At 42.2% G+C, this 27,924-nt stretch overlaps 1 protein-coding gene across 3 annotated transcripts in view; it reads left to right on the forward strand.

The window, feature by feature from the left end:
- Nucleotides 1-27,451, forward strand: part of CCDC51 (coiled-coil domain containing 51) — a 34,824-nt gene extending 7,373 nt beyond the window's left edge. Inside the window, exons 1-4 of one of the 3 annotated variants that reach the window (XM_073350766.1) lie at nucleotides 2,927-3,872; nucleotides 4,032-4,378; nucleotides 7,377-7,541; nucleotides 25,237-27,447. In XM_073350766.1, the coding sequence (XP_073206867.1) occupies nucleotide 3,872; nucleotides 4,032-4,378; nucleotides 7,377-7,541; nucleotides 25,237-26,019 (1,296 nt within the window). In that variant the 5' untranslated portion in view covers nucleotides 2,927-3,871 and the 3' untranslated portion in view covers nucleotides 26,020-27,447. Of the gene's footprint in view, nucleotides 1-2,926; nucleotides 3,873-4,031; nucleotides 4,379-7,376; nucleotides 7,542-25,236 lie in introns of those variants that run through there. The other 2 variants (XM_073350767.2, XM_073350768.2) reach the window with 2 other exon arrangements.
- The last annotated feature ends 473 nt before the right edge of the window (nucleotides 27,452-27,924 follow it).

Raw genomic sequence — 27,924 nt, forward strand, 5'->3', positions numbered from 1 at the left:
CATTTTTGTGTGGACTACCGTATCTCCCCATCTGATTTGGGAACTAGAACCACAGGAGAGGCCCATGCACTGCCAGAGGGGCAGATTACACCCATCTGTAGCATATCCTGGATCTCCCTTTCTATAGCAGTTTTAGCTTGAGGAGACACCCGGTAAGGTTGGGCTCTAACTGGGTAAGCGTTACCTGTGTTAATGGAGTGGTATGCCCGTTCAGTCAGTCCTGGGGTGGCTGAGAATGTCGGTGTGTAGCTAGTGCATAGCTCCTGGATCTGCTATCGCTGCATATGCCCAAGGGTCATGGAGAGGTTCACCTCTTCCACACCACCATCGCTTTTCCCTTCGTAGTAAACACCTTCAGGCCACTCAGCGTCATCTTCTCCTTGGGATGTAAACTGACAAACCTTTAATTCTCTGGAATAAAAGGGCTTTAGAGAATTAATATGGTACACCTTAGGCTTTCGGTTGGAGGTGGGGAATGCTATGAGATAATTAACAGCTCCCAGGCGCTCTTGGACCGTGAATGGCCCTTCCCACGACGCTTCCATTTTATGGGCCTGGAGTGCCTTTAAGACCATGACCTGGTCCCCTACTTTGAAGGACCACTCTCTGGCATGTTTATCATACCAGGCTTTTTGCTCTTTTTGAGCATCTTTTAGGTTTTCTTTAGCAAGGGCTAAAGAGGTTCGGAGGGTGTTTTGTAGGTTGGTTACAAAGTCCAAAATGTTAGTTCCTGGAGAAGATGTAAACCCCTCCCATAGCTGCTTCACCAACTGTAATGGCCCCTTAACCTGGCGGCCATATATAAGTTCAAATGGTGAAAACCCTAAACTGGGATGTGGTACAGCTCTGTAGGCAAAGAGCAACTGCTGCAACACTAGGTCCCAATCATTGGAGTGCTCATTTATGTATCCCCAAAGTTCCATTAAATTTCTCCACCAGGCCATTTGTTTAATGGTGGTAAGGGGTGGCAACCAAGTGGTTCACCCCATGAGCTTCCCAAAGGGTTTCCATAGTTCCTGCCAGGAAATTAGTTCCTGCATCTGTAAGGATGTTGGAGGGCCAACCTACCCTGGCAAAAATGTCCGTTAGTGCCTGGCACACACTTTTAGCCCTGGTGTTGCTTAGAGCTACTGCTTCCAGCCATCAGGTGGCAAAATCCATGCAAATCAGTATGTACTGCTTTCTTCTGGGTGTCTTTGTCAGAAAAAGACCCAGAATATCCACAGCTACTTGCTGAAATGGAACCTCAATTATGGGGGTGGCTGGAGAGGGGCTTTCACCTGGTCTTGGGGTTTTCCCATTCGTTGGCACACCTCACAAAACTGGACATAGGTCGAAACATCCTTGCCCATTCCCTCCCAGTGGAACGACTTTCCCAAATGGTCTTTGGTTCTGTTCACCCCAGCTTGGCCACTAGGATGATCGTGGGCTAAGCTTAATAGCTTTACCCGGTACTTAGTTGGAACTACCAATTGTCTTTGAGGATGCCAGTCTTCCTGGTGTCCACCAGAAAGTGTTTCCTTATATAAAAGTCCTCTTTCTACAACAAACCTGGATCAGTTAAAAGAGCTGAGAGGCGGTGGGTTGCTCTGTGCCACCGTCCAAGCTCTCTGGAGGCTTTCATCTGCTTTCTGTTTGGTCTGGAACTGTTCCCTTGATGCTGGAGACACCAGTTCCTCATTGGATTGTGGACCTTGGCTTGGTCCCTCTGGAAGCAATGCAGGTGATGGGGCTGTTTCCGTTGACTGTGAACTGCTGTCCACTGGTGCACTATGTTGGGGTTCAAGCTTTGGCTGAGCCTCTTGTGTAGGGTTATCTGCTGCTGCCAGTGCAGGTTCGGTGGGGTCTTCTGGTGTTGGGGTTGCAAGTACTGGATTCAGTGCTGGCAATGGTTCTGGTGCTGGTTGTTCTGCCGGTTCCGGTTCTCAGACTGGCTCTGTCTGGGTCTCTGTGACTGGATCCACTGCTGCTGTTGCAGACGTTGGCATGGGGTCCAGTTCCATCACCTCTGACTGGGTCCTGGTAGAAGTTTCTGAAACAGAGCTAGGTGTGACAGCTTGCTTAGCCTGGCTGCGGGTGACAATTCCCACCCTCTTGGCTAGCTTCACGTGATTGGCCAAGTCTTCCCCCAACAGCATGGGGATGGGATAATCATCATAGACTGCAAAAGTCCACATTCCTGACCAGCCCTTATACTGGACCGGCAACTTGGCTGTAGGCAAGTCAAAAGAGTTTGACTTGAAGGGTTGAATCGTCACTTGGACATCTGGGCCGATTAAACTGGGGTCCACTAAGGAAGCATGGATAGCCGACACTTGTGCTCTGGTGTCCCTCCATGCTGTGACCTCCCCTCCATGAATTTTTGTTTATTGCCCGTGACCTGTCCGTGACTTTTACTAAAAATAACCATGACAAAATCTTAGCCTTAGTTATAGTGAACAGGTGATCAACTTTCTACAAGCTGTCAACACTTAGCAAGGTATCTTCTATATTCATTGAACTCACTACCTGCAGTGGTTATGTGGCATCAAAATGCAGTGGTTATGTTGCATCACAATACAGTGGATGGACAGGCGAGCACTTTCCTCCAGTTTAGTCAATCCCCCGCAGCCAGCCCTCTGTTTTCACTTAAGCTGGATAACACAGAGCTCAGCCTACTTGAGCAATGAAACTTGTGACCCTCCAATTAGTGTTTGCACTGGTGTGAGAAAATATATTTGAAAAAAATCTTAACGCTAAGTTAATGTAACGAGATGTGTTTGTGCGGCAGTTTATCAGCAGTCCCATGCAAAAAGCTTGTATTAATTTCCATGGGTTTAAAAAAAAAAAAAGCTTAACCAGGAGGCAGTCCTGTGGTGGATAGAAGTGCTACTGATGAGACTGTTTTATCCTTAAGCAGCTCTACATGACTGCTTCTCCGTTGTAGGATAAAATCTGACCAAAATAAAAGTGCAGCTTCTGGTGGAGAAGGTTTTATCTATACGCACCCAGCCTCATCAATTAGCTAATAAGACCCCCTAAATCCTATTTAACTACCTGTGTGCACCAGATCTACTTGGGACCCAACTTGCTACCAAGTTTTCTATAGAGAGTCAATGTTTTTGTAAGATTTCTGTCAACAATGAAAGCTAAAATGGCTTTGGATAAATTTCAGCCAAAGTCCAATTTAAAAGATTTCCAATTAAAAACTGTAAAGTGAAGCCAAACAAAAATTCAAAAGGCATAGAAGTTAACACTGAAATTTCACACTGATAGGGCATCTGCTTTTGGAGGGAGTGGGGGAACAACATATACACCTTTCTAGCCTGTTTCAGAAAGCAACCCCTTCTGTGGAGCCACTACGAGCTAATTTGATGATCTTGGTGGTTCATGTTTAGATTTTAGTTTTCCAGATACTCACAGGTGGAGAAATTATGTTGAAAACTAAATTTGGCACTCCCACTGTTTTACCTCTGTCCCTTGTGTATTTGTCTTTCCCCACTCCAGTATTTAATTTCTCTTGGGGGAAGGTGTCTTTGTTTCCCCCTTCATTGATTTTTTTTTTTGTCTTTCCCTTTTTTTCCTCTGCTTCCCCCCACCTCCTCCCAGGATCAGTAGCAGGAATAGAATAGTGCTAAGCTCAAGTGTGGAAATGTATAATAAACAGATCTATAGGTAAATTGCTTCTGTGCTTGAGTGCTATGCTTCTTTGTGGCAGTTTATATTGCTACCAGTTCTGCAAAAGTCCACTACTCAAGGTCCTTTGAGTGAATTAGTAATCAGGAGGCATCATGGGAATACTTATGAGTAGCAGGAAGGCAAGAATATATGGCAGAACTGCCATACATAAGCATTTTGATGAAAACCATGGAAAGTATCCTAGTGCAGCCTAAGTAAGTAATGGTTGTGGAGCCATCATTAGTGTTAATGTCTTAATTTTTAACAAGCACGTATGTCTCTTTTTACAGCCTTATGTACATTAGATTTAAGAGGTATGTATTTATTTTTTCCTTTTCATTTTGTGACTCTTCTTTGCTTCTTTATCCTTGCAGTGGTTTTAATCAGTGATTGGATTCAAGATTTAGATCTCATGAGGTGTAATGCTACCATATCCTCAGTATGGTATGGCATGCAATATCGCCATTCGTTTATACTGAGGAGCCAAAGAATGAGTTTACATGTAGTGAGGACTTACTGCTCACCAGGACCTAAGAGGCCTGAGACTAAGCCAGCAATGGAAATGGCCATGGTACTTTTTCATCGGATGACGGAAGTAGGGAAAGTTTTGGGAAGAAACTCCCTCAAAAGAATCTCTACAACAGTCAAAAGTTGGTGGGATAGATATGAAGAGTTTGTTGGTCTTAATGAAGTTCGAGATGCTCAAGGAAAAGTGACAGAGGTAATCCTTTGCATCGTTAACATACGGAGACAACGTGGAAGGCTAGTGATGAGTTGTCTTGTTAAAACATAAGTTCTAGCTTTGAAATAGAAAGGAAAACTGTGACACTTCTCTAGGGCACCCAGGGTTGGGAGGCTTCTCACCAACACCTGCCTTTAGCACAAGGAAGTCTTGTCTATGCTTGCTGTGGTTCAGTTCCCCAACATCACCAGCCTGTGGTTACACAAACACTGCTCTGCGGGCCCTGCTGTTTCTTTACAGGTTAATGATAGGTACATTCCAACCCCCGAGACTTCCACGTATCCCTCTGGAGTGCCCAGCCTCCATTCCACTGGTTGCTCCCAGAATTAACAGATTCACTACTTCCAGAAGAATAGTACACACCAATTTACTAGTTTCACCTCAGGATCACCACTCTGCTCAACTCACAGCCCTTAAACACATTTTTAATGAACACAAGAAGTTTATTTCACACTGAACAGAGATTCAAGTAATAAGTTGATGGAGGTATTGGAAATAAAGGTTTACATATAAAATAAAATCATAACACTCATTCTAGAACCTACTAATGCTCACCAGCCTTTTTCAGCCAGATAGGCTGTGATCCCACTCTGCCATGCTCTCAGCTTGTCCCCTCAATAAAAGATTCAGAGTGTAGCTCTGTACCTATAGGTACTGTTATAATAGTTCAAAAATCCATTGTCTTCACTTATAAACAGGACTTTTCCTCCTGCTGGTTTATTTCGTCCGTAAATTCCCTCTCAGAATGTAAATGGGCTCCCATTGTGAATCATATAATACTCAATTTCCATGTAATCAGACATACAGATAAATATCTCTTGCCTGAAGAAACCTGTATTCTCACCTTCTGGTGACCAGACCAAAGACATAGACCTTAAGAGCATAGTTTTCAGTATATACATGTAACTCCTTACATGTTATCAGCACTTTCACAATTATTATGAAGACGAGTGTGACACAGGCTTTCAGTAAAGACCTCACATGACACTCTTTGAAGAACTAGTATGTAAATAACAGATCTAGGCGATCCGTGTGAGCTAGGACTCACACGATTAACTCCAAAAATTAATTGCAATTAAAAAAGTTAATCACTATTTTAATCGCACTGTTAAACAATAGAATACCAATTGAAATTTATTAAATATTTGGGATGGTTTTCTACATTTTCAAATATATTTATTTCAGTTACAACACAGAATACAAAGTGTACAGTGCTCACTTTATATTTATTTTTGATTACAAATATTTGTGCTGTAAAAATGATAAAAGAAATAGTATTTTTCAATTCACCTCATACAAGAACCATAGTGCAATCTCTTTATCGGGAAAGTGCAACTTACAAATGTAGATTTGTTTTTTTGTTTTTGTTTTTGAGTGCAGTTATGTAACAAACAATGTAAAACTCTAGAGCCTACAGGTCCATTCAGTCCTACTTCTTGTGCAGCCAGTTGCTAATAGAAACAAGTTTGTTTACATTTATGGGAGATAATGGTGCCAGCTTCTTATTGACAATGTCACCTGAAAGTGAGAACAGATGTTTGCATGACACTTTTGTAACCAGCATTGCAAGGTATTTATGTGCCAGATATGCTAAACATTCGAATGGCCCTTCATGCTTTGGCTACCATTCCAGAGGACATGCTTCCATGCTGATAACTTTTGTTAAAAAAATAATGCGTTAATTAAATTTGTGACTGCACTTCTTTGGGGAAAATTATATGTCTCCTGCCTTTGTTTTACCCACGTTCTACCATAAATTTCATGTTATAGCAATCTCGGATGATGACCCAGCATGTTGTTTGTTTTAAGAACACTTTCACTACAGATTTGGCAAAACGCAAAGAAGGTGCCAATGCGAGATTTTTAAAGCTAGCTACAGCACTCAACACAAGATTTAAGAATCTGAAGTGCCTTCAAAAATCTGAGAGGGAAGGGGTTTCGTGCATGCTTTCAGAAGTCTTAAAAGAGCAACACTGTGATGGAGAAACTACAGAACCTGATCCACCAAAAGAGAAAATCAACCTTCTGCTGGTGGCATCTGACTCAGATGATGAAAATGAACGTGCGTCGGTCTGCACTGCTTTGGATTGTTATAGAGCAGTACCCATCATCAGCATTGATGAATGTCCTCTGGAATGGTGATTAAAGCATGAAGGGACATATGAATCTTTATCACATCTGGCATGTAAATATCTTGCAACACTGGCTACAAGAGTGCCATGCAAATGCCTGTTCTCACTTTCAGGTGACATTGTGAACAAGAAGCGGGCAACATTATCTCCTGCAAATGTAAACAAACTTGTTTGTCTGAGCGATTGGCTGAACAAGAAGTAGGACTGAGTGGCCTTTGTTTTATTTTTGAATGCAGTTATTTTTTGTACATAATTCTACATTTGTAAGTTCAACTTTCATGATAAAGAGATTGCACTATAGTACTTGTATTAAGTGAATTGGAAAATACTATTTCTTTTGTTTTTACAGTGCAAATAATAAAAAATAAACAAAAAGTGAGCACTGTACACTTTGTATTCTGTGTTGTAATTGAAATCAATATATTGGAAAATGTGGAAAACATCCAAAAATATTTATATAAATAATATTCTATTAACAGTGCAATTAATCACACAATTAATTTTTTTAATCACTTGACAGCCCTACTGTAAACCTTATACATCCCTGTGTCCTCTGCTAATTGACACTGAGATCCGTGGGTCACAGAGACTGCAGATATAGTACTCAGTTCGCCAGTACAAAGGAGATTCCTTCACTGAACTTTTTAAAAGGAGCAGCTGTATATCTTCTTTGCTGGAAATGAACTGAGGAATGAATTAATATTATGAATGTGTTCAGGCCTAGTAGCTTGTCTTCTGGACTTGTTAAATGAGAAATCTCCCTTCTCCAAATTCACATCCATGAAGTCAGCAATTTAGACCTACTCAGTGATAAACGGGAACCTGCTTACATTCCCTCTTTTCAGGCTGAAAAAGCGTTTATGGTAGCTCGAGGAATTGTACGAGAAGCTCGTGAGAGCGTAGAAGCCCAGCAAATCAAACTGAAGGAAGTTCGTGATCGTTTGGATCGAGTATCCCGGGAAGACACCCAGTTCTTGGAACTAGCTACCCTGGAACACAGATTGCTGCAGGTAAGGGATATGCCAAGAGTTGGTGCTTGGGGACAGTGTGTCCCTTGTTTTTACCTCTACTGATCATTATTGCAAATACCCAATCCTATTTCCAAAATTGAAACCTAAATTAATCTCTAGTGCCATTGACTTGGAATGAATTTGGTACACTACACATTAGAGAGATGGCTCATATAAGTTAGGGTTGGAATATGCTAGTAAAGCTGTGGAAGAAAACCCAAGATTAAGTGAACAAAGAGAATAAATTGTCTGCCTAAGAAGGCAGGGGTAGTTGGGACAGTGTTCCCTGTAAAGCTGGAATTCAGTAAGAAAGTCTAGAATTGAATACAGTTGTAAAGGCAGAATGTAGTTCATGAGCAGCTAATCTGTTTGACAGGACTGGCTCTAGGTGAAATATCTGCATGGCCCATGTATCTTCCTCCTCACTTACGATGTTGTCCATTCCCACCTGGGTGTCTGATTGCAGAACTCCTTAACCTTATTAAAGACTGTGCAGACTCAAAAACAAGTTTCAGAGTAGCAGTCGTGTTAGTCTATATCCACAAAAAGAAAAGGAGTACTTGTGGCACCTTAGCGACTAACAAATTTATTTGAGCATAAGCTTTCGTGAGCTACACTCTCAGGTGCTACAAGTACTCCTTTTCTTTTTTCAAAAACAAGTGGCACTTCTACTTGGACCAGAATGCCACTAGGTGGAGCTGACATGCAGCTTTCCAAGCAATGATGTGAGGAGGACTTCCACTACTCCTGGCACCAGAGTTCGATAGGACAAGAGAAAGAATTAAGGATCGCACTCTAGCTGATGGGTCAGGTCAGTGTGTTATGAGACCCCTGGAAGAACAGGGCCTCATGTGACTGCATACGTGACATAGGGATAAAGCTGTCACCACTGTCTAGGTCAAGGCTAAGATATAGTTCGTTGTTATCTCCGTTGTACAAATGGTGAAGTAGAGGCTCTGAGGGAGTGACTCACAGAGGGTTTCACAGGAACTTGATATCAAAACCAGCTTCATGATTTCCAAGTTTGTGTCTCATCCATTAAGACTAAAGTGCCTGCTGAGTAAGTATTTTAACTTCTAAATCCCTATTTCCTGCATGTATGCCATGTGGCATCATACTGGATGCTGCTGTGGTATTGACCCTATCCTTCTCACTGTACACATTTTCATCCTCAGTGAATGCATGCACACACACACAGTCTTAATGGTCTGACAGTTAATCATCTTTTATGTTGAGATTAATTGTTTACTACTTACCTCCTTAATCAACTAATTAGTGCTAGTAAATTGAATACTAAATTTGAATTTAGCAAGAGGGCTGGGGTGGGATAGACAGTTAAGGCAAGATCTGTGAAGTAGCTAAATTCTATGCTGCACTCAGCCTAGACTGAATACAGCAGAGAAGAGACGCTGTTAAGGAGCTGATTATGGCTTCCTGATTCTTGCCGTGTCCCTGGTGCAAGTTAGAGCAGTTTACATGCCACTCTAGTTTGTGCTAGCTGGCAGTGGTCCCTAAGTGACACTCTCCAGCTGAGCGTAGCTGGAGCATAGTGTACATTAGCCACATCCTCTGCATGCCCGCAATAGGACCCGCTCCCCCCCATAACAGGCTACAGGGAATGGTGATTATGAGCTAGCTGTGTCGTCTTTTTCTCTTCTGGGGACTCCCCCATGGTGTTGGTATCCTCAGCAGGGAAATTAGAGGAAGATTCCATCCCTTTTGCACACAGCAGGGCAGATAATCTGGCTCATTGTTTGTAACGTACTGTATAACTGCAAAGTAATAAAACTGGTCTGAAACTTTCACCTTTTGAGTTAGAATACTCTGTTTTGTTTTCTCCTGAAGGTGATGTATGTTTGTTTTTGTTTTTGATTTGTTCTGTCTGATGTTTTTGGTTTTTTATTTAAAGGGGAAAATTCCTTTTGGATTACAATAAAAATTCTAGTGACTTTTTTTTTTTTTTTTTTTGGGAGTGAGTTGAGAAGGCAAGGTCCGATATAGCAGCCAGGTAGAGCCCAGTTGTGCAGACAACTTCCTGTGCCCCTCTTTGGTCAGGGCTTCCTATTTAAACCCAATCAGAGGTTCTGGTGTTCCTCCAATCAGGACCCAGATGTAGCTTCAGGTTTCATCATCTCTTTGGTCAATCAGTTAGTAGTGACCTGCTGGGTGGGAGCGGGGAGCTGACAGTCAACTGGGAACCCAGCAGACCCAGGTTCAAGACCCAGGGGGTCACGACAGTATCCTCTCCCCTAGGGATATCCTGGTGGGGTGCTGAACCGCGTTTCTCTGTGGTTTTTGTGGAACACCTTGAATAGAGGCATGAATGTTTTCTGCCAGTTCCTATGTATGCACCTTTGGGCCATACCCTTCCCAGTTGAATAGGTACCAGAATTTGTCCCACTTAAACTTGGAATCAAGGACCTCCTCAATGATATACTTTCATGGCCTTGTGTGCATACCAGTGGAGGAGATGGTTGCTCCCACTGAGGGAAGGGGTTTTCTGCATATGTTTTAGCATTGAAACATGGAAAAGCAGATGGATCCTGAGGGTTGAGGCAGGTGGAGCTCAAAAGTGACTGGGTTGATCTGTCATCAGATTCGATAGGGACCCAGGAACTAGTTTGCAGGAAAGTCTGTCTGTACAAAGATGTTTTGTTGAGAGCTGTACCTGATCCCCTACTGAATAAGGGAGTCTTGGTTGACTGTGCTGGTCTGCATGCCTTTTATAATCCAGTTGTGCTTTTTCAAGATGGCCTTTCAGTCTCTCCTGAGTCTGATTGATCTGTTGAATCTAATCTGATGCTGCTGGATAGGAGGAGGATACAGGTAACTTTGTGTGGAACTTGTAGTTTGCAAAGAAAGGGCTCTGACCTGTGGAAGCTTTTTCTGCTTATGGTAATAGTGAGGACCAGTCATCGTAATGATAGTTGGTGTAGCATCATAGATACTATTCCAAGATTTGGTTTACTTTCTCTGTTTGACCATTGATCTGAGGATGTTATGCAGAGCACAGGCGTGGACCCCCAGAATTTGCAGTCCCTCCCACCAGAACCAAAAGATGAATTGCATCCCTCAATCAGATTTGGGAGACCATGGATATGGACAAACATGGGTTATCCATAGAATCATAGCATATCGGGTTGGAAGGGACCTCAGGAGGTCATCTAGTCCAACCCCCTGCTCAAAGCAGGACCAATCCCCAATTAAATCATCCCAGCCAGGGCTTTGTTAAGCCTGACCTTAATAACTTCTAAGGAAGGAGATTCTACCACCTCCCTAGGTAACGCATTCCAGTGTTTCACCACTCTCGTAGTGAAAAAGTTTTTCCTAATATCCAACCTAAACCTCCCCCACTGCAACTTGAGACCATTACTCCTTGTCCTGTCGTCTTCTACCACTGAGAATAGTCTAGAACCATCCTCTCTGGAACCACCTCTCAGGTAGTTGAAAGCAGCTATCAAATCCCCCCTCATTCTTCTCTTCTGCAGACTAAACAATCCCAGTTCCCTCAGCCTCTCCTCATAAGTCATGTGTTCCAGACCCCTAATCATTTTTGTTGCCCTTCGCTGGACTCTCTCCAATTTATCCACATCCTTCTTGTAGTGTGGGGCCCAAAACTGGACACAGTACTCCAGATGAGGCCTCACCAATGTTGAATAGAGGGGAACGATCACGTCCCTCGATCTGCTCGCTATGCCCCTACTTACACATCCCAAAATGCCATTGGCCTTCTTGGCAACAAGGGCACACTGCTGACTCATATCCAGCTTCTGTCCACTGTCACCCCTAGGTCCTTTTCCGCAGAACTGCTGCCTAGCCATTCGGTCCCTAGTCTGTAACTGTGCATTGGGTTCTTCCGTCCTAAGTGCAGGACCCTGCACTTATCCTTATTGAACCTCATCAGATTTCTTTTGGCCCAATCCTCTAATTTGTCTAGGTCCCTCTGTATCCTATCCCTACCCTCCAGCGTATCTACCACTCCTCCTAGTTTAGTATCGTCCTCAAATTTGCTGAGAGTGAAATCCACACCATCCTCCAGATCATTTATGAAGATATTGAACAAAACCAGCCCCAGGACCGACCCCTAGGGCACTCCACTTGACACCGGCTGCCAACTAGACATGGAGCCATTGATCGCTACCCGTTGAGCCCGACAATCTAGCCAACTTTCTACCCACCTTATAGTGCATTCATCCAACCCACACTTCTTTAACTTGCTGACAAGAATACTGTAGGAGACCGTGTCAAAAGCTTTGCTAAAGTCAAGAAACAATACATCCACTGCTTTCCCTTCATCCACAGAACCAGTAATCTCATCATAGAAGGCGATTAGATTAGTCAGGCATGACCTTCCCTTGGTGAATCCATGCTGACTGTTCCTGATCACTTTCCTCTCATGTAAGTGCTTCAGGATTGATTCTTTGAGGACCTGCTCCATGATTTTTCCGGGGGCTGAGGTGAGGCTGACTGGCCTGTAGTTCCCAGGATCCTCCTCCTTCCCTTTTTTGAAGATTGGCACTACATTAGCCTTTTTCCAGTCATCTGGGACTTCCCCTGTTCGCCACGAGTTTTCAAAGATAATGGCCAATGGCTCTGCAATCACAGCTGCCAATTCCTTTAGCACTCTCGGATGCAACTCGTCCGGCCCCATGGACTTGTGCACGTCCAGCTTTTCTAAATAGTCCCTAACCACCTCTTTCTCCAGAGAGGGCTGGCCATCTACTCCCCATGTTGTGATGCTCAGCACAGCAGTCTGGGAGCTGACCTTGTTAGTGAAGACAGAGGCAAAAAAAGCATTGAGTATATTAGCTTTGGACATGTTGGGTTTCAGAGAGGAAACAGCAACATGTGAAGCTGGAGGCCCTTATGTGAAAACACTCTAGTGGGTGTAGAGTTTCCAACAGTATGCATGAAAGGGACTGTAAGATTATGGAATGACACAGGAGAAAAAACACTTGTAGTCAGCCAAGTCTCTGCCTCAAGGGTTAATGCTTGTAACAACCTTCTCTTCGCCTCCCTTCCCCAGCAAAAAACTTAAAATAATGTAATATAATCGGAATGTTAACAATACAGTTCCCCAGGTAAGAGGTTCAGCAAAGTCTTTCTAGCCCTGGGGGTGGAACTCTCCATTTTTGAAGGTTTTCTCTTGCCTCTGCCTCCCAGGCAAGCCATATTTATAGTCCTCCCTTCTCAGCACCTATGTAAAGAGAAGGGAAAGTTGGGTGGAAGTTATATTATCAGTAAATCTGAAGTTCTTTGCACCCCATTACACAGATGTATAAATCTGAATAATACTAAAGCCACAGAGTTGCTTTATCTGTGTAAAGAGTAGTATTTATTTATTTTTGTAGGCTATGCTTGTCCATGTAATGCTTGTCTATGCTTGTGCTGTTGGAGGTCAAATTGCCATATGTAAAAGTATCTGTATCACTTGGGCTGGAAATATGTCAGGGCAATTTAAAGACAAAGTTTTCTCTCTCTCTTTTCCTATCTGCTGGCATGTAGATGGACTCTGCTCAATCTGCTTTTCTCTTTTGTCCTCCTCTCTGCCCTGGTTGCTGGGAAGGGGTCTTTCTACCCTCTTTTACACTGTCTTGGCTGCTGGGACGAGGGATTATTGGGGTAGGGGATGGAGAAGGAGACAAAGGGAGTATCAAGGAGATATGAATCGCAAAGCATAGTGCATAAAAGAAGAAATATAAGAAAACAGAAGTATAGCTGTGCAGATTCTTAAAGGCCAACACAAAGAATGTGAATTGATGTGGTAAAACATAGGGCATCAATGAAGTATCTTGACAGGGGAAGATATTGTTGGAGGCTTTCCACTCTTTCTTCCATTTCCCTCCATCCTCTGACAAGGAAAGTGGGTATCTCTATAGCTTTCTCCTTGTTCATATGTAACCTAGCTCTACTTCTCCATCTCTTTATGTGGTGGGGGAATTACAACCCTAAGAGCATCCCAGTGCCAAAGGAAAAGGAACTCACTGGTATCAGGTAAGGAGTGACCAATTCAATGTACCCCAACTCACTGTACTTATAATATGTATCTAAAAGTTGTCATGTAAAATATATCACTGGAAAATTAATAACTCATTCATTAATATTCTTGTATGGTGCATGCACAGGGATGTACAAACAATTATAAATATGTGCTAGAATTATATTCTTAAAATGTGTTTGGTGAGCAATGCATAAGCACAGGCTCCCTTAGACAAAGGAAATATGTATTTGCTTCTCTGTCCAGCCCAGTCATCAGGCAGAGACAATGAAGGTCTAATTACAAATTTGGTAAACAAAGATATCAAGCTAACAAGTGGGGAAGGAGACAGCATGGCATCTAAACCGCAGCGAGAGAAAGTAGCTTGGACTGAGTTTTACTTTTAAAAGAATACATTGCAAAGGTTTACTGGTCTGTAAAGACATGGGGGCTGAACCCTAAGTGAAAGGCAATTGAATCAATTGCTTGTATACAATATTACTGTATTATAAAAGTGTATCAAGTAAGGTCTTTTCTGGAACCTAATGACACACTGGTGATTGATGTTGTGAATTGTCTGCATTAACACTACATAAGGTGCTATGGATACCCATTAATATTATGCTTTACAGTCTGTGACCAAGCCAAGAAGGAAATGGTTCCCTCCCATATAGGAGGGAAGCACCTATCTCCCTGTCTCCAATGAGATTAAGCAAGGTGTGACCAAAAACAATGGAAGACCTGTTTACATAGTTATCAGCAAGGGGATGGGAAGCCCACAGGAAGGGAAGAACAACATGAGGTCATCCTGCTTCTTGAAACAAGGTCAATTAACTTTGGAAGATATAAGCAAGGACAGAAGCCGTCTTTGGCATCCGTCACTAGGCACACATAAGGGAGCAGAACTCTTGCAAGCTGAGAAAGATGGGCCCTTCAGCTGGGGGGGCGCGGGGTTTGAAGTCTCTGGAAACTGCATATAGGTGAGACACCTGCATAGGCAAAGATCTTTCCTAGAAAGACAAGGAAAACCAGTCCTTTGTGCTTCTGTGGAAGGTTCTGCCTGAGAGAGAGTCATCGATGGCAGGGGGGAAAAAAAATTGGTAAGAAATCTACTTTGAACAAAAACTGTAGTTTAAGTCTTAGTCACTAGAAAGCATATTCTGTTTTTACTTGTAACTTTTTTTTATCTTCATTCCTTATACTTGAACTCACTTAATCCTATGTATATTTTGTTAATAAATTTGTTTTATTTTTATTCTATTATAAACCAGCTCAATGCTGTGTTTGAAGGGAAGGGTGTATTTACCACAGTTAAGTTAATAAGTTATAATATGCTTGTCATAGAATCATAGGACTGGAAGGGACCTCGAGAGGTCATCTAGTCCAGTCCCCTGTGTTTTGTTTCTTTAAAGGACCAACACACCTTATTATTTCCTCTGAAGTGCCCAAGAGAGGGCTGGACACTTCAAGGCACATAGTTTTGTGGAACGTCAGGACTGGAAGTGTGTTGGGGTCACCTTGCTGGTTGTAACCAAGGCTGGTTGAAGCCAAAGTGGGGTTGTGGGTTACAGTTGGTGAACCAGGACTGGCTGCATAGCACACAGATACTCATGGTGTAAGCTGCATACTTATTGCTTATTGTGAGCATCCCAGGCAGAGAGCTATAATAGCAAAGGATTGTGAGGCACTCAGGGTTATAGGGTGAGAAGTGATACAAACCCTCACTGGTCTGGATTGCATCTTGAACCCTGTGACAGGGATGTATTAACAGTTCTGTACACATGCTCTCACTCTTGCACTCCAAGAGAAGGATCATGGACAAAGTGAAGAAATGAGCTTGGCAGCTCCAGTGCTCCCAAGTCTTCGTGCTGAGTTTAGACCATCCATACTTTGCATGATGATCAGGGAGAAGTACAGGGAAAGAAAATGAGGAGACCAAGAACAGACCCAAGAGAGGAATCTAGTGATGCCTAGAGAAGGGAGGGAAGAGGATGAGGATGCACTGAAACCACCATTGGAAAAAAAGCAGTCAGCTGCATTGGAGAAGAGAACCAAGAGAGGACAGAGTCACAGAAGCTCACAGAAGACAGAGGCTTCAGTGAGAAAGGGGAGATTCACTATGTGGAAAGGAGTCAAGGAGAATAATTAGAGAAGAGAGATCTTTGGTTGTATTGAGCAGGTGGTGTGATGCTCCTCAGGGATACCCAGGTTTCTGAGGTACCCCATCACCACCTGCCCTTAGCATGAGGCAGTTGTGTCTGTGCCTGCTGTGAATCAGCTCCCTCAGTGCACCAGCTTCTGGCAACACAAGCACTACTTTCCAGACCTTTGCAAGCCTCACTTTCTCTGTATAGATAGCAATAGGCACACACCTGTGAGTCCTTGGAGAATTCCCTGCAGCACCCAACCTCTTAACCATGGAATACTTACAATATTACGAGGCCCAATGTTCTTAAAGGAACAAAACACACCAGCTTGTAAGATTCAGCTCTGGACCGCCACCTTGTGGTAACACCACAGAACTTAGATATGTTTATAATGAATAAAGAATAAGTTTATTGTCCAAGATTCTAGTAATAGTGAGTAAGAATATTGGGAACAAATGGCTATATATGAGACGAAATCTTAACACTTTCTAGAGACTAAATTTAAAAGGTTAACTTCCTGTTTGCAGTTTTGTTGTAGCTGTATGGGTATGCAATATATGAGAGAGAAAGTAGGGAAGCTAATATCTCTTACTGGACCAACTTCTGTTGATGGAAGTTACAAGTTTTTGAGCTATGCAGAGCTCTTCTTCAGGTCTGCAGAAAGAAGCAGAGTATATGGAGGTTAACCTCCTGTCTAAAGGAGTTTTATCTCACCCAAAGTTCTCTTCAGTGTTTTCAGCCTAGACTAGCGGAGACCCCTTATTCATGAAGCAAAACTGCTATTTTTATACTTTCTCAGTGAAGGGTGCTTGGGAGTCTTCTCTGCCCCCAAATATAGTTAAGAAAACTTTTGAAGTGTGCCCACCAAATAGGGTTCTCCCCACCACCCCCCGTTGCTTTTCTCTTCCTTTTAGATTTTTTTTTTCTCCGAAGGCCTCACAATCCTTCATCAGCATTCAGCTCAGACTGGTGGTAAGAAGCCCATTGTGATTGAGGCAATACTCAGTTTACTTGTGAACAGATAGATGAATAAACATCTGACAGAAAACCACTTTTCACCTTTGGTGGTGACCTGTACCTACAGACTTTTAAAGAACATATTTTCAGTATGTATACATAACTCCTTACATAGTATTTATATATACATTTCACAATGATTTTGATGACCAGAGTGACACAGACCTCACATGATACTCTCTGGTGAACTAAAATGTATACACCAGACCCATGTGAGGCCTGTAACCCCTCTGCACCTCCTTCTCAGTTGGCATTAAGAAGTTCTTGGGTCACAGGCAGTCATTACAATTACTTTACTGGGGACTGTTTCAGTGGAATGGAGGGAATCTAGGAGACAGTTGTAAAAGCTGAAGCATCAGAAATGCATAGTATGGTCGAGTTTCAAGATGAAATCTGGTTAAATTAGTAACTTTTTATTTGGAGTTTATTTCTTTTGAGACTTTAGGATAGGTATTAGAGCTTTATTTAGACTTGGAAGGATTTTAATAATCCTGTGTGTTTATATAAAAATATATACAAAAGCAATGATTTAAAAGTTATTTAGGTTGCAAAGTCACTGAAATATTAGGAAATGCTATATTTAAGGTTGTCTTTGCCAGCCTATATTTGCCCCCTTGTGCATATGCACAATGATACAGTCTTTAGTTATATGATCACATACTATTTTTTCACAGGACTCTTGCTTTATTCAGTGCACATCATGGATGGTGCTTGGAGAATCTTCGTTCAGTGTGTGGTACCATACCTCACATGCAATCTTAAAAGAATCTTAAGGTTGAAAAGCCAGGCACTCAAAAGTTAGGAAATATTATAGTCAAGGTTACTTCTTCCCCCATGTGCATGTGCATTATGATTAAGATTTTAATTATGTGATCCTGCATCTTGGCAGGGGGTTAGACCAGATGCATTTGCAGTCCCTTCTAACCCTATGATTTGGTGATCACATACAATTTTTTCACAGGTCCACTTCTTCATTTCATGCTCAGAGTGGACAGTGCTCAGTGAATGATTCAGGGTAGTGTATTGAATGAGTCTGTAGCTGTTGTCTGTAGGTCCCCTGCCTCATTTGTTGCCAAAGTTGGAAGGTGTGTAGTGAATAAGGAAGGGGACTGTAAGAAGAAAGAATGATATTGTATCTAAGGCAGTTAATTGCACGTCAGTATGCCTGGATCTGCTGCAGACTTCCTGTGACATGCTAGGCAAGTCACTTAGACCTGAATGTTTGCAGTTGTTGTTGTTGTTGTTGTTGTTATCTCTGTTTTACAGATAGTGAAACGCATGCTCCAGAAGAGCAAGTGAGTCATCCAAGGTTTCATAGCAAGTTGGTGCTGGAACCAGTCCCCTGACTTCCAGATTTAAATCTAATCCACTAGTTTATAGTATTATCTGGAAAATGCCTCATAGAAAGATTAAAGGCCAAAATTGCATAAGTATCCACTAATTTTAGATGTATCAATGATTGGGTGCCTAGCTTCAAACTGTCAGCCTTGTTTTTAGAATTGTTGAGCATTCACAAATGCAGCTGAACTTACTGGGTGCCATGGATGCCCATCACTTCTGAAAAATTGGTCCAAATTGCGTCAAATATGGCAGTGTGTCCTAGCGGATAGAATACTGGACTGGGATTTAGGAGACCTGGATTCCACTCCCAGCTCTGCCATTGGCCTGCTGGACAAGTCAGTTCACCTCTCCAACTCAGTTTCCCTGTCTGTAAAATGGTATAATGATACTTCCTTTCTTTTATAAAGCTCTTTGAGACCCATGGATGAAAAGCACTATATAAGAGCTAGGTACTATTATTATTTTCAAGTTGTGCATCCATTTACTGAGTGTCCATGCAAATTTGGCCTTAATCCTTTTTTGCCTAAATTCCCTTTTTGTTGCATGGTGCTAATAATACCTCCCTATCTCACAAAGATGTGAAAAAAAACTCTATATTTCTCATGTTCAGATATATGGTGATAACAGAGAAAGGTCTGTGAGTAAATTAATAATTTTGTATTCAGCAGAGAAAGTATTGAATTTAAAAAGAAATATTAAACACTTTCCTTCATTTGCTGACCTGTGTCCTTCCTGGGCACAGAATGAGGTAGAGCTCTGGTAGAGAATCTTATACTAGGGGGCCTGTGTCAGGGTGTACCAGGTCTTTGTGGCCCCTACTGGAGGCACTACTGCTCTGCTACACCCCCAGGAAGCAGTGAGGTTGAAGGAAAAAAGCAGCAAAGTTGAGTCCTCCAGGCCTGCTTAGAGAGAATTCACTGGAGCAGCTGTCTTGAAAGCTCGAGAGAACTGGTCCTTCAAGGGCTAGAAGGGCTAGCAACAGCCAGTCGCTCAGCAGGTTCAGATAAAAGGAGTTGCAGGGCCTTAGCAGTTCTGTTCCAGGCTGACACCAGAAGGGCAAGGAATGGTGCTCTTCTCTGGCCAAAGGAACTTGAGGGAAAGCCAGAGTTTTGCTTTCTGACTGCATTTTGAAGATCTGCGTTTGCAAAGAGAGAGAGAGGATGTAAGAACCTTAATCCTGAGATAAGGGTGAAGCTAAAAGGACCAGGTAGGAAGAGGCCCAGGGAAGAAGCAGCAACAAATTGAATCAAGTAGTATGTGTCAGCTGGTCCCTGGTTTGGAACCTGGAGTAGTAGACAGGCCTAGGTTCCCCTACTGGCCCCGGTGTAAACCTTAAGAAGGGGACAAGCCTTATTTGAGAGTCTGAACAAAGGGCTGATTTTAAAGGGCTCAGAGCTGGGGCTGAAGACCTCAGTGAGGGCAAATAGATTGTTTAATTATTGAACTCTTTAATACTCCAGAAGGAGTTCATTTGGCTTTTGTGACTTGCCAGAGGGCCTGGCCACTGAAGAACTGCTCAGTTTAGCTGGCAGCCTACAAGGGGTTCCAAGGATGAGAAATGGACTGTGGTATACCACTGAGACAATATGAGGTGCTCAAGAGGTGTGTGCCTCTTTATGGGGCCAAATTAAGGTTCTGGTGTTTAACTTCTGATTGCTTGACTCTGAAACTTTATCCTTTCCCTTTTAACATAAGGAATTTTTTTGTATTTCATTTACAGATCACATTATTGTAGTACCCAGAAGCCGCAGTTAGGATTAGGGCTTTTCAGTGCTAGATGTTGTACAAATACAAAGGCTGACATGGAGCTCACAGCCTAGGAAGACTAGTGATATATGTAGGCTGGGGAAGAAGGAGATAATCAAATATTCCAAATGTGTATATGCATTTAAAATGTTATAACTTTTTTATTGCATGAACTTTTTTATAGCATAAATGTAGACCTTTAGCCTAGTCATTAAATGTTGGATGACTTGTAGGCCACATAGCAGAAATGGGTTTTGAAAAGAAATATGAAGGAGAGGGTAGTAATCTTATGGGTGTGTTTAGGGAGGGCTTTCCATTCACTTCAATTTGAGTGACATATGCTGAAGGTCTCATGCTGCCTGTACTAAAACATCCTCGGAATTTCAAAACATTATAGATGACAATTTCCTAACTCCACAAGTGTTGCTGCCAACACGGGAACACTATATTAGACCTTATCCTAATAGATAAAGAGGAACTTATCACAGAATTAGAAGTTAATGGTAATTTAGGTACAAGTGATCCTGATCACATTTATAATGTGCAAGCAGAATAAATTCCAGACCAGTAATATACAATTTCACAAAGCTGAAAACAGTTATGAGCTAAATCAACTGGGAGGAAGAATTTAATCAGAAAAATCTGAATGATTATTGGACATCATCGAAGAACACCTTACTAGATGCCCAAAAAGCCTCAATCCCACAACTGAGGAAGAAAGCTGTGCTGGTTAAAAAACCAACCTGGTTTAGAGGGGACGTGAAGGGAGCTGTGTGTCTGTCTATCTGTCTCGAGAGAGATGTATGTATGAAAATTGATAAGAGAAGCCAAGGGACACAAGGAGAAATCTATGGCCAGCAGAGTTAAGGATAATAAAGAGGAGTTTGTTAAATTATATTGGGAACAAAAGGAATCCTGACAATGATAGTGTTCTATTAATAGATGAAAATGGTAGAGTTATCAATCATAATGCAGAAAAGGCAGAAGTGTTCAGTAAATATTCCTTTTCTGTATTTGGGTAAAAGCAGATGATGCAATCTTGTCATCTGGTGATAACACTCCTTCTATTCCACTAGTATTTATGGAGGATGTAAAACAGAAGCTACTAAAGTTAGATAATTTTAAATCAGCAGTTCCAGATAATTTGCATCCAAAAGTTTTAGAAGAGCTTGCTGAGGAGCTCGCTGGTCCATTAATGCTGATTTTCAATAAATCTTGGTGCACTGGGGAAGTTTCAGATGACTGGAAGAAAGCTAATGTTGTGACAATTTTTAAAAAGGGTAAATAGGATGACCTGGGTAATTATAGGCCTGTCAGCATGATGTCAATCCTCGGCAAGATAATGAAGCATCTGATATAGGACTCAATTAATAAAGAACCTAAAGGAGGATAATTTAATAAATGAAAATCAACATGGATTTATGGAAAATAGATCCTGTCAAGCTGTCTTCATATTTGTTTTACATTATGAAATTACAAGTTTGATAAAGGTAATAGTGTTGACATAATATACTTTGACTTCTCGGGGCATTTGACTTTTTGAATAAAGACTGGAATGATATAAAATTAACATGGCACACATTAAGTGGATTAAAAACTGGTGAACGGATAGATCTGAAAATGTAACTGTAAACAGGGAATCATCACTGAGCGAGTCTATTTCTAGTGGGGTCCTGCATGGACTGGTTCTTGGCCCTACGCTATTTAACATCTTTATCAATAAATTGGAAGAAAACATAAAATCATTGCTGATAAAGTTTGCAGATGACATAAAAATTGGGGGAGTGGCAAATAATGAAGAGGACAGCTCACTGATTGAGAATGATCTGGATCACTTGGCAAAATGGGCACAAGCAAACATTATGCATTTTAGTATGACTAAATGTAAATATATACCTCTAGAAACAAAGAATGTAGGCCATACTTACAGGATGGAGGGCTCTATCCTGGTAAGCTGTGACTCTGAAAAAGATTTGGGGTTCATGGTGGGCTAATAAACTGAACATGAGCTCCCAGTGCAAAGCTGTGGCCAAAAGAGCTAATGTGATCCTGGGAAGCATAACAGGGGAATCTAAAGTAGGAATAGAGAGGTTATTTTACATCTGTATGTGGCTTTGGTGTGACCACTGCTGGAATACTGTGTGCAGTTCTGATGCCCACAATTCAAGAAGGATGTTGGTAAATTGGACAGGGTTCAGAGAAGAGTCATGAGAGAGATTAAAGGATTAGAAAACATGTCTTATAGTGATAGACTCAAGGAGCTTAATCTATTTATTTTAACAAAGAGAAGGTTAAGGGTGACCTGATTGTCTATAAGAACCTACGTAGGGAACAAATACTTAATAATGGGCTCTTCAATATAGCAGAGAAAGCTATAACACGATCCAGTGGCTAGAAATTGAAGCTAGACAAATTCAGACTAGAAATAAGGCATACATTTTTAATGGTGAGAGTAATTAACTAAGGGAACAATTTACCAAGGATCATGATGGATTCTCCATCATGGACAATTTTTAAAACAAGATTGGATGTTTTTCTAAAAGATCTGCTGTAAGAATTATTTTGTTGAAGTTCTCTGGCCTGTGCTATACAGAGTATCAGACTAGATTATCATAATGGTCCCTTCTGGGATTAAAATTTATGAATCTATGTGTAAGAAACAGAGTAGAAGAAAGAAAAGGAGTATTTGTGGCACCTTAGAGGCTAACCAATTTATTTGAGCATAAGCTTTCGTGAGCTACAGCACACTTCATCGGATGCATACTGTGGAAAATACAGAAGATGTTCTTATACATACAAACCATGAAAAAATGGGTGTTTACCACTACAAAAGGTTTTCTCTCCCCCTACCCCACTCTCCTGCTGGTAATAGCTTATCTAAAGTGATCACTCTCCTTACAATATGTATGATAATCAAGTTGGGCCATTTCCAGCACAAATCCAGGGTTTAACAAGAACGTCTGAGGAACAGGGGCGGGGGTAGGAAAAAACAAGGGGAAATAGGTTACCTTGCATAATGACTTAGCCACTCCCAGTCTCTATTCAAGCCTAAGTTAATTGTATCCAATTTGCAAATGAATTCCAATTCAACAGTCTCTCGCTGGAGTCTGGTTTTAAAGTTTTTCTGTTGTAATATCGCAACTTTCATGTCTGTAATCGCGTGACCAGAGAGATTGAAGTGTTCTCCGACTGGTTTATGAATGTTATAATTCTTAACATCTGATTTGTGTCCATTTATTCTTTTACGTAGAGACTGTCCAGTTTGACCAATGTACATGGCAGAGGGGCATTGCTGGCACATGATGGCATATATCACATTGGTAGATGTGCAGGTGAACGAGCCTCTGATAGTGTGGCTGATGTTATTAGGCCCTGTGATGGTGTCCCCTGAATAGATATGTGGGCACAGTTGGTAACGGGCTTTGTTGCAAGGATAGGTTCCTGGGTTAGTGGTTCTGTTGTGTGGTATGTGGTTGCTAGTGAGTATTTGCTTCAGGTTGGGGGGCTGTCTGTAGGCAAGGACTGGCCTGTCTCCCAAGATTTGTGAGAGTGTTGGGTCATCCTTCAGGATAGGTAGTAGATCCTTAATAATGCGTTGGAGGGGTTTTAGTTGGGGGCTGAAGGTGACGGCTAGTGGCGTTCTGTTATTTTCTTTGTTAGGCCTGTCCTGTAGTAGGTTACTTCTGGGAACTCTTCTGGCTCTATCAATCTGTTTCTTCACTTCCGCAGGTGTGTATTGTAGTTGTAAGAATGCTTGATAGAGATCTTGTAGGTGTTTGTCTCTGTCTGAGGGGTTGGAGCAAATGCGGTTGTATCGCAGAGCTTGGCTGTAGACAATGGATCGTGTGGTCTGGTGTGGTCAGGGTGAAAGGTGGAGGCATGTAGATAGGAATAGCGGTCAGTAGGTTTCCGGTATAGGGTAGTGTTTATGTGACCATCGTTTATTAGCACTGTAGTGTCCAGGAAGTGGATCTCTTGTGTGGATTGGACCAGGCTGAGGTTGATGGTGGGATGGAAATTGTTGAAATCATGGTGGAATTCCTCAAGGGCTTCTTTTCCATGGGTCCAGATGAAGATGTCATCAATATAGCGCAAGTAGAGTAGGGGCGTTGGGGGACGAGAGCTGAGGAAGCGTTGTTCTAAGTCAGCCATAAAAATGTAGAAGAGTAGAAGAAAGTTTGCAGATTCTTGTTTGAGAAGCATGGGTGGTTGAATCTAGGATTGTAAGTGGGCTACAGGGTAAAGCAGTAAGAAAACAGCAGTGGTTAAGTACTGAGGGACAGAGCTGTGAAGGGCTTGCTGGTGAGGAGAAAACATTGGAACTTGATATAATGGAAGAGGGGAAGCCAGTGGAGTGATTCAAAGGGAGATTAAGTGATTGTAGTCAGTGAAGATCAAGAAAGATCAATTAGCTGTGTTTTGTTTGGGTCAGGCAACGTAGATGGGTGAGTTTGAGTCAGACAGTGTATCATGGAAGGCCAGAGAGGAGGCAATTTTGGTAATCCAGATTTGGGAGATGCGGGCCTAGACAAGTTTTAGCAATGTAGAAAAAAGAAAAGAGAATGGACTCTCAAAAAATGTTCTGGTCAAGATACAGACCAAGCCTGGGTGTTTTGGGTGAGAGATGAAGAACTGGAAGAGGACTCTCAGGTTATGGTACTACACCGGACCCTCGCTAGAACGTGCCTCTATATAGCACGAATTCACATATAACGCAGTCATGGCCATGGATCCCAAATTGAATTACTTTAATTGCAATTCATTTTAACATGGTCCCCGCTATAATGTGGTCCCTGCGTTAACGAGGTACCGCGCATGGATCCCAAATCCCCCGCACAGGGTCCGCTATATTTGACAGGAAAAGATGATGGTGTCAGTGTTGACAGAATGAAGGTAAGTAGAGAGAACTTTGGAGGAAAATGCAGTGTGGGTTTGGCTGCATTATTTTCAGATTGCTTGAGACATCCAGGAGGTGTCATCAGAGGAACAGACTGAGATGCATGGATGAATGGAGACAGACATCAAGAGTGGAAAGGTAGATTTGTGAGTCATTGGTGTAAAGATGGTAATTTAAAGTAATGGGAGCACATAAGATGACTCACAGGTAGATTGTAAAGGGAGAAGAGGAAGATACCAAGGACAGACCTATATGTGACAAATCTCTGCACAGCAAAGCTTAAAGTGTAATTCTTGATCATCATTTTTAGTCTTTAATTTTCACTGGAAATTACATCTCAGATTGTGATAACTAGATTTGACTAAGGAAATCTGACACTAAAATAAGACATTTCTGAGATAGAAATGATTCCGGGACACAGCTGAGGTATATTAAATTCCACTATAGTTCCGTGCATAGAGAAAAAGGTATGTATACCCCAAACCAAGTATTTAATTCGTAGATGTAGACTTCAATGTGATTTTATAATTACACATCACATCTTATTCAATATGTCATGTTTTTTTGCAGGAGGAGAAGAGGTACCGAACTGCCTATGTAAGTGCAGAGGAATCTGAGCGGGAAAAGTTCTCTCTCTTCTCTGCAGCTGTGAGGGAAAGCCATGAAAAAGAGAGAACAAGAGCAGAAAAAACAAAGAACTGGTCCATTATTGGTTCTGTACTGGGAGCTATTATCGGTGTCCTTGGTTCCACCTATATTAACCGAGTAAGGCTGCAAGAATTAAAAGCCTTAGTTCTTGAAGCACAGAAGGGACCGATAAGCTTACAGAAGGCTATCAAAGAACAGGCGTCAAACCACTACATACAACAGAAGGATCTCAGTGACCTCATTGTGACCCTGAGGAACATGTTGGAAGCTGGGGCTGGGACATCACAGGAAATGAAAGAGGATGTTTCCTTAGCTAAAGAAGGCACGACTGCATCATTAAAAACAGACCCTCTTTTAGTTTCTTTGAAAGAACATCTAAACTACTCTAAACAAGTCAGTTCCTGCATGGGGAGTTTACAACAGCAGCTTAGCACCCTGGAAAAAAGTTTAGGACAAATGACTGCTGAGGTACAAAATGTTAAACATGCAGTTCATTCTAGACCTGTGGAAAGAATGGTGCTTGGCTCTTCAGCTGAGGTAAAGGGTCAGGCCGTAGCCATGCAGGATGTGATTCTAGAATTGTGTGATGCAGAGCGGCGACTGGAAACACAAATCAAAAGAAGTTCAATCTTTAGCACTGCACTAACCTGCACTGTGTTTGCTGTTACTCTTCCCATGCTATACCTTTTATTGAAAGGAAATTAGTCTCCAATGGAGAGAAACATAATTTCCTATGTTAATAAAATTACATTTGTACTCTAAACACTGGGAGTTAGTGCTAGTTAAAAATCTGTATTAACAGTTTCTAATCTTGCTTTCTCCATAATTCATAGAAATGGAAAACACATTTGAACATTTAGTCCTTCCCCCCGGGCAGGTTTACTTTTTGCATTATTTTTTTTTCTGTCTAGCACTTTGTACAGTCGAGTTTAAATGTCTCAAGCAATGGGAGTTCCACAACTTCATTTTGGTAGATTCTTCTGCCATCATCTTTTCTAGTTTATTCTGCAATCCTGTAGAGTTTACTCTGAGACTGTTCCTCATGTTCAGATTGATTTTTTTTTTTTTAAACTTTTCATTATTTGTGTTTATACCCTTTGGTTTCCATATATAATTCTCCCTCATTCAAGCTTATTACTTACCTTATTGATTTTTCAATTTGTCCATACCCAAAACTCTGCTGGGCAATTTATCAAACAAATAAAAATGTCTACCATGAAGATTTTTATGTAAATTTTAAATACGGTACAATGAGTGGAAGTGACAAACAATAGGGATGGGATGTCCAAGGAAGGATGAAGGTTACAGGAAAATGATCCTGCAATTATCCATTCAAGGTGTGTGTACAGCTTGAGGGTGCAATTAAAATATTTTTGGTAACTTATTGACTCACTTCTATTACTAATTATATAGTGTCTCAAAAGCATACTTGATGCTTTAGCTGCCTAATTATAAACTGTTCCCAGTCCCAAAGAGTTTACAGCCTAAATAGATGACAGATAACCAAATAATGAGAGGACAGGTACAGGTATACAAACGTGATTGAGATTGGCATATGACTGTTGCATCCCCTTTTGGTGATTCAAGTCTATCCCATGCTTTCCCTGCAGCTCTTATCCATCACTGGCTGCCCTATAAAGTTTTGCTGGCATTGCTTTGTAAGTCAGGGGTGTGGGGAAAAAAACACTCTTGGTAACATTGCTATGCTGGCAAATCCCCTAGTGTAGACACAGCTATGGAGACAGAATAGTGCTTCTCTCGGCATCATCGGTGCTGGACTCCATGGCTGCTCCAGGGGAAAAAAATTAGCGGGTGCTTAGCACCCACCAGCTACAGAGCTGCAGCCCCAGCCAGGGATCAGTAGTTCCTGAGCAGCCCAGTCCCCACCGATCAGCTAATAGATGGCTGTGTTAATCACCTATGAGCTGTTCAACTTTTGTAGCCCCTGGGCTTGCTGTAGCAAAGGCTGACCCAGTCCTGCTTCAGCCCTGGGTGGGGGGGTGCAGCCCCTCCTCCAGCAGCCTCAGGAAGCTGCTCCAGCCAGGGTTAGTGTTGGGCGAGGGGAGGAGCGCAGGGTTCCCTCTGCTCTGCAGAAGCCCAGCCTGATCAGCAGCGGTGAGACCCTGCTCACCTTGGTCACCCTGCCTCCTACCTATATCTCCTGGGCAAAGGCTCCAACTGCAGGCAGCACTAGATGAGTCCTGTTTCAGGCAACGGGAGCCTAGCTGGAGGGGGGGCGGGCATGCTGCAGTGTCAGGAGAGGGGGAGGGGAGTCCACCATGGGCACAGTTTGGTGGTGGAGGGACATGCAGAGTCACTGCCACTCCCTTCCTGCATTTCTGCCAGTGCCAAGCTGCTCTGCGTAGGTGGGGAAGTGTCTGTCCTCAGGGTGCCATTTAGGGGAGGAAGCGGGGGATGACTGTCCTGGCCCCCCACAATAGTAAAAATCTGGGAGCAAATTTGTCTCCCTTGCACCCATGCATCCTTTATCCAAAATACTCATTTGGCACTGAAGTTAAATAGGTGTTGACAAAATCAGACAAAACAGAGTTTTGCAAAATGTGATTTAAAATCCCTTCCCCTTTCCTTTGCTCAATTTTTTGTCTCTTG

Source organism: Lepidochelys kempii, chromosome 7 (genome assembly GCF_965140285.1).
Source record: "Lepidochelys kempii isolate rLepKem1 chromosome 7, rLepKem1.hap1, whole genome shotgun sequence".
Taxonomy (NCBI): domain Eukaryota; kingdom Metazoa; phylum Chordata; order Testudines; family Cheloniidae; genus Lepidochelys; species Lepidochelys kempii.